Source organism: Rosa chinensis, chromosome 2 (assembly GCF_002994745.2).
Source record: "Rosa chinensis cultivar Old Blush chromosome 2, RchiOBHm-V2, whole genome shotgun sequence".
Taxonomy (NCBI): domain Eukaryota; kingdom Viridiplantae; phylum Streptophyta; class Magnoliopsida; order Rosales; family Rosaceae; genus Rosa; species Rosa chinensis.
The window spans coordinates 54,042,641-54,051,408 of NC_037089.1; the positions used below are offsets into that span (position 1 = coordinate 54,042,641).

At 39.0% G+C, this 8,768-nt stretch overlaps 2 protein-coding genes across 2 annotated transcripts; one reads left to right on the forward strand and one right to left on the reverse strand.

Annotated features, from left to right (window-relative positions):
- Positions 1 to 51: 51 nt before the first annotated feature.
- LOC112185385 (CRC domain-containing protein TSO1) lies at positions 52 to 5,063 on the forward strand. Its single transcript, XM_024323622.2, has 9 exons — positions 52 to 248; positions 711 to 871; positions 1,020 to 1,395; positions 1,911 to 2,608; positions 2,701 to 2,769; positions 3,061 to 3,244; positions 3,328 to 3,426; positions 3,693 to 3,759; positions 4,144 to 5,063. Exons 1-9 carry the CDS (start codon positions 168 to 170, stop codon positions 4,764 to 4,766), a joined length of 2,358 nt encoding a protein of 785 aa, XP_024179390.1. The 5' UTR covers positions 52 to 167; the 3' UTR covers positions 4,767 to 5,063.
- Positions 5,064 to 5,190: 127 nt separating this feature from the next.
- LOC112188621 (acyl-protein thioesterase 2) lies at positions 5,191 to 8,423 on the reverse strand. Its single transcript, XM_024327773.2, has 9 exons — positions 8,317 to 8,423; positions 8,000 to 8,114; positions 6,901 to 6,937; positions 6,706 to 6,775; positions 6,470 to 6,574; positions 6,178 to 6,328; positions 5,929 to 6,011; positions 5,645 to 5,738; positions 5,191 to 5,530 (listed from the first exon to the last, which is right to left on the reverse strand). Exons 1-9 carry the CDS (start codon positions 8,345 to 8,347, stop codon positions 5,443 to 5,445), a joined length of 774 nt encoding a protein of 257 aa, XP_024183541.1. The 5' UTR covers positions 8,348 to 8,423; the 3' UTR covers positions 5,191 to 5,442.
- Between the last annotated feature and the right edge of the window lie 345 nt (positions 8,424 to 8,768).

Sequence of the window (8,768 nt, forward strand, 5' to 3'; positions counted from 1 at the left end):
AGTCTGACTCTTGTTCCCGCTCGTGTTGGTTCAAAAAGGGTAAAAACGATGATGACTGATGATGTCGTCATTTTGACCAGAAAACTTTTCAACCAAATTTTTCGTTGGCGGTGCGGAGAGAGAGAGAGAGAGAGTTGGGAGGGTTTAGGTGAGTTTGCGCTCGGAAAATGGACGGGTCACCGGAAACGAATCGGGTTGCCGCGGCTGCCGCCTCATCGCCGGCCCAAGCCTCGTCTCCGGCTGTGCAAGTAACTATTCGGTTCTTAATATCTGAGTGTGCTGTAAACGCCGTCGTTTTGGTTTTGTGATTGTGTATATTGAAAGGTTATGGCTTCGATTGTTGTGGTCGAGGTGTGGTTTGAGTCCCTAATTCGTTTGTGGTAGTAATATTGGGTGTGGCTGGGTTTGTTGTTTGGCTGCTAAGAAATGAGAGCTATAAACCAAAATTTGGGGTAGGGTTTCCATCTTGTTTTTTGGTGACCATTTAGGTTTTGTTTTCGGGTTTCTATTTTGTGTTAGTTGAAGAAATTGAGTGATGTGGAATGAAAATAAGAACTAAATTGAGAAGAATGTGATAGCCCTCTGTTGTTGCTGAGAAGGCTATTGTTGAGTAATTCGTATAATAGTGTAGGAAAGATGGTCACTGCTGTTTGCTTTGTCTTGGTTAATGATGGAACTGAGTTTCGTGCCTTGACTTATTTGTATTGTAGGAGTCGCCTTTCTCCAATTTCCTTAGCAATCTCACTCCTATCAATACAGTGAAGAGTGATAGTTATTCACAAAGATTAGTAGGAACCTTCTTCCCAACGCCACCAGTTGTCTTTACATCTCCCCATATTGATCTGGAGCGCGAAACCAGTTTCTTGGAAAGGTGTGAGATACCCTAATCTTATCATAAGTTTATTATACTTTCCTACATTATAGTTGAATCTCTTTTTTCCTAATTCGATCAACCTGAAACAAAACAACCCCCCCTTCTTTTTTTTTTTCATTGACATATATATCCTATATGTTTTCAGGAATGATATAGTTGAAGCAGGTTATAAAGAATGTAATACAACTATATTCCAGAACCCTAGTTTTGAGAAGGAGGTCCAGTTGTGCAGTGCATCAGGGTGTATTGATGAATATTTGGCTGACCCTGCGAAGGTAGACTGTACAGGTTCTGCTGATATACAGAGCAGTATCAATGCCGGCAAAGAATCCAATACGGAAGTTCATGAGGTTATTGATGGTAGTACAAAGAGTGAACCCCTTCCAACATTGAATCAAGCTGAAGTGGGTCTGCCTTTACCTTCACTGACACAGATTGAAACCACAATCATTGAGAAGATTGATAAAAATAGTGTAGATCTTGTCACCCGAGCACAAAGCCGTGGACAGAATACAGCTAAGGTGAATGTATTTGCGTGGATGCATTTCTATGAACGAATATGAAAATGATTTGAATTCAGTACATATATTTATCTATTGAATGTTGGTTTCTCTACATGTTAAGTTGCAGAGTGCAGGCTATCATTATGTTGAACAAAATGCTACTGTGCAATTACATGTAGATTCAAATAAGAGCAAGAGAAAAGTACTAAAAGAATATGTGGTAAAAATTATATATGATATATCATTCTTCGTACTTGGTTAAAATTTTGGAGTCAGCCCTGACAATATGATCTGTTTATTTATTTATTTAGTTTTTTTTCTTGAAAAGAGTCTCTTCAAATAAGGGGGCTGTGTAGTTTGAGAGTACCTCTTTTTTGTTCTTAATCTCTTTGTTTATGTGGATTACATGTTGCATTGTCCATTTATGTGTGCGCGCTACGATGTGCATGAGTATACATAGGCATTTAGTTTCTTTATATTTATGCAAACTATACTCATATATGCAATAGACTAATATCTATTTTCAATTGTAGGAGGTTAGTCAACACCACCGTGGTATACGTAGGCATCTCCAATTTGAGACTGCAGTAGCCCAGAAGAGTTCTAACTTTGGTAACCATCGAAGTCTTTGCAGTCTGACGCATGATACTGACAATTTAAGGTCACAATCCAAACTAACAAACTTGAAGACTCTAGCTTCTTCTCATTTAGATAGCAAAGCCTTCAGCAGTCTGCAGGGTGTTAGCTGTGACACTTCACAATTGTCTTCTTGCCTCTGTGAGTCAGTTAGATCCAGCCAAATTGGTGGAAACTCTTCCACCTCAGCTCCTATTCGTTCTGGTATTGGTTTACATCTGAATAGCATTACTCGATCTACATCCATGAGCTCAGATGTATTGCTAAGCAGGAAAGCAACTGGTTGTCTGAGTACACCAGACCAGATGTTGGAGCATGACAACAGAAACAACATAGAACATGAGTCAAGTAGTAGCTTTATTTCAGTTGTACTTGGGCAAAATTATTCTTCTGTGGGCAATGATCAACAAGAAAGTCAAACCGCTGCGCACACTACTTTCACTTTTTATTCTACTGATGGTGTGCCATACCTTCCATGTGATTCTATGCATCAGATACTGGTTGACCAGCACTCAGTTCCTTGTGAGGAGATGAATGCTTCACAGGATGCAAACAAGATTGAGGAATTAAACGAACTGAGCCAAAAAAGGAAAAGGCAAGTACATTTTTATCAATCTATTAATCAATGATTCTTCATTTTTCTTTTTACATGGTTCACATAATATTGCATGTTTGAAATGTGTTTAGGAGAAGAGGTGCAGAGATAAGTGAGGGCTGCAAACGCTGCAACTGTAAGAAGTCTAAATGTTTGAAACTGTAAGTGAACACCAACTTTGTTGATATCACTCTTAGAAATTGTTGTATCATTACTTGGGCTATGAAGTAGATTCAAATGCGTGATGCATTAAACAAGGTAGTTAGTAACTGTTCCTCTAGACTTTCAATTCTGTCCAACCTTTTTCCTAGAGAAAACTTGATCAACAAGCACCTGAATTTCTGCTTATAACACGGAATTCTCTCATTAACGTGTTCAAGGAAAAAAAAAAACACACACACAACGCGCCATTTATTCTTGCAGTTTTTTTCATCTTGCTCTGTCTTTGGCAGTTATTGTGAGTGCTTTGCAGCTGGAGTATTTTGTTTGGATTCATGTGCATGTGAAAACTGCTACAACAAGCCTGAGTTTGAGGACACTGTTTTTGATGCACGTCAGCAAATTGAATCCCGTAATCCGCTGGCATTTGCTCCCAAAGTTGTGAAGCATGAAATCAACTCTTTGCCTAACATTATGGTAACTCCTGTTAAAGCATTTATCTTTCCAGGGTTGCTTAATTGGAAATTTGGGAGTATTTTGAGCGTGAGAACTCTTTGCAGGAAGAAGCAGACTGGACGACCCCATCATCAGCTAGGCACAAGAGAGGTTGCAATTGCAAGAAGTCAAAGTGCCTGAAAAAATACTGTGAATGCTTCCAGGTTCGATATGTATATATGGCTTTGACTTTGGTATCATGCTCAGAAACATGCTGTTTCTCCTAGCATTCTGGTTCTGCTCCTGAACTGATGGATGGTAGAATTTCCAAATTTAGATAATAATTTTATGTTTTCATATAAATGATATGATGGAAAAGCAACGACTAATTAGCTCATGGAACAAGAATTGGCATATGAAGTTGGTTAATGTTATGCTCTCGACTTATCCTGATGTCATTACCTCATTTTGCCCCTTGTATTTTCTCCAGGCTAATGTTGGATGTTCTGGCGCATGTAGATGTGATTGTTGCCAAAATCCGTGTGGCACTAAGGCAGGTTAGTTGGCATGGTTCTCTTTGTTATTCATATTTCTATATGTGAATTCTCTATTGCTATTATGGCCACAGTTAGGAACACAGAGAGAGAGGTATATCTTTTGAATATCCACTTATTCTTTGGGGGTGAAAAATAAAGAAAGCTAATTTCTCTTAGGTTTTCCGTCCGTGTGACAACAAATGATATTTCAGTTTTGTCTCATGTCTTTACGCACTTGATATCTTCCAAGGAAATCAGCTATTAATTTTGATGTCTCCTATCCTCATGCATGAAACATTCACAGAATGTGAATTACACAAACATTTGCATTTGCATTGACATGGTCTCCTTTTTCTTTTCTTCCTTCAATACAATAAATCTCTTACTTGTATGCTAAAATTACAGACCATGAATACAACCGAGCTGAAAAGTGGGAAACCCACCCTGCTGAGAAGCTGGATACTATTAAGGGTGGGAATGATTGCATCAAGGCCTCGGATATGGATCCGTACTCTCCATGGGAAGGACTTTCTGTTATAAGCAATCTCACGCCATTGTCAAATCCTTGCTCAAGTACAAGGGTTTCTTCAGCTTCATCAAGTATGAGAAACCGCACAAAAATTTCGCAAGCCCAATTACAATCAAGTAGGCTTCAGCCATCAGGTACTGGTCACTTGAAAAGGGGACGGTCACCTGTCATATTTACCCCACAAGTATTTGAAAGCAAGGGGCCCTCTCAGCTCAGTTCTGATGGTGCCAGTTATGAAAGAATGGATGATGATATACCTGAGTTACTGAAGGAACCTTCTATCCCCCCCAAGGTTGTCAAAGGTTCACCAAACCAGAAACGTGTGTCACCTCCACAATCCCGAGCTGAGAAGTTGCGGTCAAGGTCTCCTAAAGGCTTGAGAAGTGGCCGCAAATTCATTTTGCAGGCTATGCCTTCTTTCCCTCCTCTCTCCCCGTACAGCGATTCTAAAGCTATCAATGATACTAGGAATGACCATAAAGGTACCCAGAACAATTAGACGACACACAAGGAGTTTGGTGCGTCATGATCAGATTGCTTTTGCAGATGATTATTGACAAGCAGCTGAGTTCCTTCCAACTTCATAAGCTCAGGCAAAGACTGCCTCTGGCATTCCCAGTTTCGAAAGGCTGCCTAATTCTCTATGATTCCATTGCAAGAAACACCATAGGCTCGTGTCCGTGGTGACAATGCTAGTGTAAGTATATTGGTAATGATATTTTTGCCATGGACAGAATTTGCATTTTTGGTTTATTCTTTTTGGTCTCTGTTGTAATTCAGTTGATATATCATTTTATTTCTGGTTTTTTTCTTTCTTTAACAAAATTGCCCGCTTGGATTGATGTTATTGTGCGTATAGTTGATGAATGTTTTATTCCAATTCCAATTCCAATTGTGATGGGAGGGAGAGAAAAGAGCAAGCAGAAGTAAAACTCCACAAATTATTATATTAGTATCACATTAATGACTACAAAATACACCCAAAACTGAACCGAAGTGTAATGAAGAAAACTTATTTGTAGAGATACAGAACACAAGGATATTACTGATCAATTTAGCTATACTATATACCCTCCATGCCTCATTCTGTATACTACCTACTTGTACATACCCCTTTCTCACCCATTATTGTTAGCTACTACTTTCACTTTAGCCCCGACTACAAACTGTTGGATTCAGGAGCGGTAACCCTCGAGCCCTAGCCTTGCAGTAAGCCAACTGGAGACCTCATTCATCTCTTTAGGGACTGTATAATGGCCAAGCCTGCAGAATTAAACCAAACATTCAGAAAATCTAGTCGAGTTTCATCATGGATAAAAAGTTACAAAATGAAAAATAGATTGAATCAACTTTGCTAATTAAAATCGGAAACTTTACCCATCAAAGGGTTTGAATGTAAGGAATCGAAATCCTGCTGAATTCAAACTCTGGAACGATTTCTCTCCATACTTGTAGGGGACAACATCATCAGCTACAACAGCAGAAAAGTATTAGCTTCAAGCCTTTCTGAGTCATCAGAGCTACAAAGATATTCTTATTCATGGAAATGAAAATCTCCATTGCAACTACTATCTTGTCATGTGCACATATATCAAGTTGTTTTAGAAACCTTTCAAATAAATGAAAATGGAAATATCAGCTTAAGAATTATGCGGACATACCATTTCCATGGCACTGCAGAATGGGTAACGATGCAGCACGCCTTGCAGCCTCATGTGACCCTTCTATTTTGTTTCTCAAGCTCCTGCATATACCTTTCACTGTCAAACATGGAGTCTTTCAACATTTTAACTCAATTCAACAAGTGGAAAATTGTATGAAGTGAGTTGGAGGAAGCCAACAAACATTTTGCTGTTTAGTTCTCGTAACTTCATACTTATTTACATTGAGAATCTCTAAGTTTGCTGTACCTTGCTCCTGGAAGCCAGCCACTAAGTCCAACAACTGCCCTCAGATTGAGAGGGTATGGATTGCCATTTCCATACCTACCCATAGCATAACAAGTTGCAGAATAAAGGGCCATTGCAGCACCCATACTAAAGCCTCCAATACCGACTTTAACTGTCACAAGAAAAAGTGATATGCTAATTAAACTTTCAGCAAAGCAAACAATCAGCACAGAACATTCTATCAATTATTGCATCAGAATATGATAAATCTCAGCAAGTTGATCATTTTTAATTAGTTTAGCATTGAGAGTACCATCAGCTGGCTCAGCTGCCAACAAGTTCACAATATGTGCTGCTGAAGCATCTAAACTCTCCCAGTCATCTGGGCCATCTTCTGATAGTTCTCCCACTTCAAACCCTGATAAACAGTCGTAACTATTCAGAATATATTTATCAACATCAGAAAGCAGAAGATGTAGAGATATAAGTGTACAGATAGTCAGATATGAATCTTATATTGATACACATTCGAAGAACATATGATCTTACATGCAGTGCAAGAATAACCACCAAGTATAGCCACAGGACGAGTAGGAGCAGTTGGACAGATCCATTTTATCTGTCATATAGTTAAAAATTTAGATGATAATGCACAAATAGGTAAATGAATTAGTACCGGTGACACAGCCATACATGAAAAGAGATGCAAATACTGTGAGCTTCTGAAGATACATATATACTTACATTTGGGAGAGAGAGAGATTCCAATAGCTGAGATGCACTGTTGCCAGAAGGAGTAGAAAATGAGAAATGCAAGTCTTAGAGTATTAATCAAGCAGATAATTAAACAGCTAAAATAAAACTAAATTTGCAAATGGAGCTTCTGCAGCTCTTTTAAACTATAACAGGCATTATGGCCACCGCTTAGTATTTTTGCCAAGGCATAGATGGGATCACACTACTTCAGAAAGCATCAACATAAGAAAAAGAAAAAGCACAGGTGGGTAATAATGAGACAGCAATCGCTTGAGGATAAAAGGAACAGAGCCAGTTTATTTGCTGATCATGCAACACTAATCTGTATTTACTACATCTAATATGCCTATCTGCAGCTAAAGTGCATTTGTAGTTTCCCACTTAGAGAACAAAGGGAACTAGTGGTCCCCCAGTCATGAATTTGGCATATACTATTTCCCAATCAAGGCTTCCCAGAATAAGCTAAACAGTCAACATCAATCAGACAAGAATTGACATGGACACACAATCTATCATATACCCTGATGGCGCTGCTGCTCTATCAAGTCTTAATCGAATTAATTAGAACGAGATTCTCAAAAAAGAAAGATGCTTGGTGTTTAATAGATTTGTTATACGGAGCCCCCATCCAGCTCAAATTGTAGAGCATGCAAGATGTTGACATTCTTGCAAACGTTTCTTTTTCTTGTTTATAAAACAAAAAAGTCAATCCTTCCAATACAGGACATGATACAGAAGGAAAGGAGCGGAATTGCATCTACTGCTGATCACAAATCAGGAAATAAACACCAAATATAGACATAGTTTATGAGTTCTCACCAACCTCTCCCATGAGATCATAGCAAAAAAGAAAAAAAGGTTTATCCTTTGGTTGTGTATTGAAAATGATGCTTGAATACCAAACTCTATGATGAACTTAATTTAATATGAAGCGTGCAATTTCCCAGAGCTGAGTAGAAAGAAGTTTGCACACTAGTCATAGCTTCCCTAACTGGATAGACTATAGAGGACTTCAGAAGGTCTTGCAATGTATAATATATCACTCATAACGAGTGAAACTAGTTCAGAATGGGAATAGCGATAATACCTTGAGCCATTGTCCCCCAGTCCGTGTAGCCAGACCATTGTTGCCTGATGTTTCCCTCTGGGCCTCACAACATGTGTCCTTCCAAACTCGAGTGTTCTTCGAGCAGTTCTGCTACCTGAATTTCGTAAGAACAAGACGCTACTCAGCAATCATACAAGTTAAAGGTGGTGCAAATAAACAAGGATTCTGCAAGTATAAACCAAGTTGCCTAATTGAATGGAAGAATAGTTATATAGCTGATCACACTATGACAGCAGAAGGAAAGAACTCGAGAAAATAGAGGCAATGAGAGGTGCTAAGCTAGTCAAGAAACAAACCAGAAGACATATTAGAACGTGAATAGCTCATCTTTTCCTTTCGGGTAACTGTGCTCCACACCCCACCTATTGCAATGAGCTAGAAGGAGGCTGGTACTGCACTGCAATGTAGAAAACTCAGAATGGCAATGCTGTATTTATAACCAAATGGGATGGGAGAAAATAGAACAAACATGTGTGAATATGCACATCACTGTGGAGGAAAGGTGTGCACAACAGCTATACACTGCGCCAAAAACCGCCTAGGAAGGCATCAATGAAAAGGAGAGGGTTAACAAAAGGACAAAAGCAGGAGGATAGCAAAGAGAATCAATCAAGGCAGAGATGAGCACATTCATCCATCCCTTAGAGCTCTTGCAACAGTGAAAGATAAGAATCTATGCTTGTGGGCAGTGGCCAGAAAATAAAGCAAACCCAACAGCAACATCACAAAAACCTGCAAGAATATTGCT

Bases quoted from the DNA above. Each gene is read 5' to 3' on its own strand.
- LOC112185385 (XM_024323622.2), top strand. From the start codon at position 168: ATGGACGGGTCACCGGAAACGAATCGGGTTGCCGCGGCTGCCGCCTCA. The intron at 1,396-1,910 runs GTGAATGTATTT...TTTCAATTGTAG, and splicing joins GTGGACAGAATACAGCTAAG to GAGGTTAGTCAACACCACCG. The intron at 3,427-3,692 runs GTTCGATATGTA...TATTTTCTCCAG, and splicing joins AATACTGTGAATGCTTCCAG to GCTAATGTTGGATGTTCTGG.
- LOC112188621 (XM_024327773.2), bottom strand. From the start codon at position 8,347: ATGAGCTATTCACGTTCTAATATGTCTTCTG. The intron at 6,938-7,999 runs GTATTATCGCTA...TTCTGGCAACAG, and splicing joins CTGGGGGACAATGGCTCAAG to TGCATCTCAGCTATTGGAAT. The intron at 6,575-6,705 runs GTAAGATCATAT...ACTGTTTATCAG, and splicing joins TGGTTATTCTTGCACTGCAT to GGTTTGAAGTGGGAGAACTA.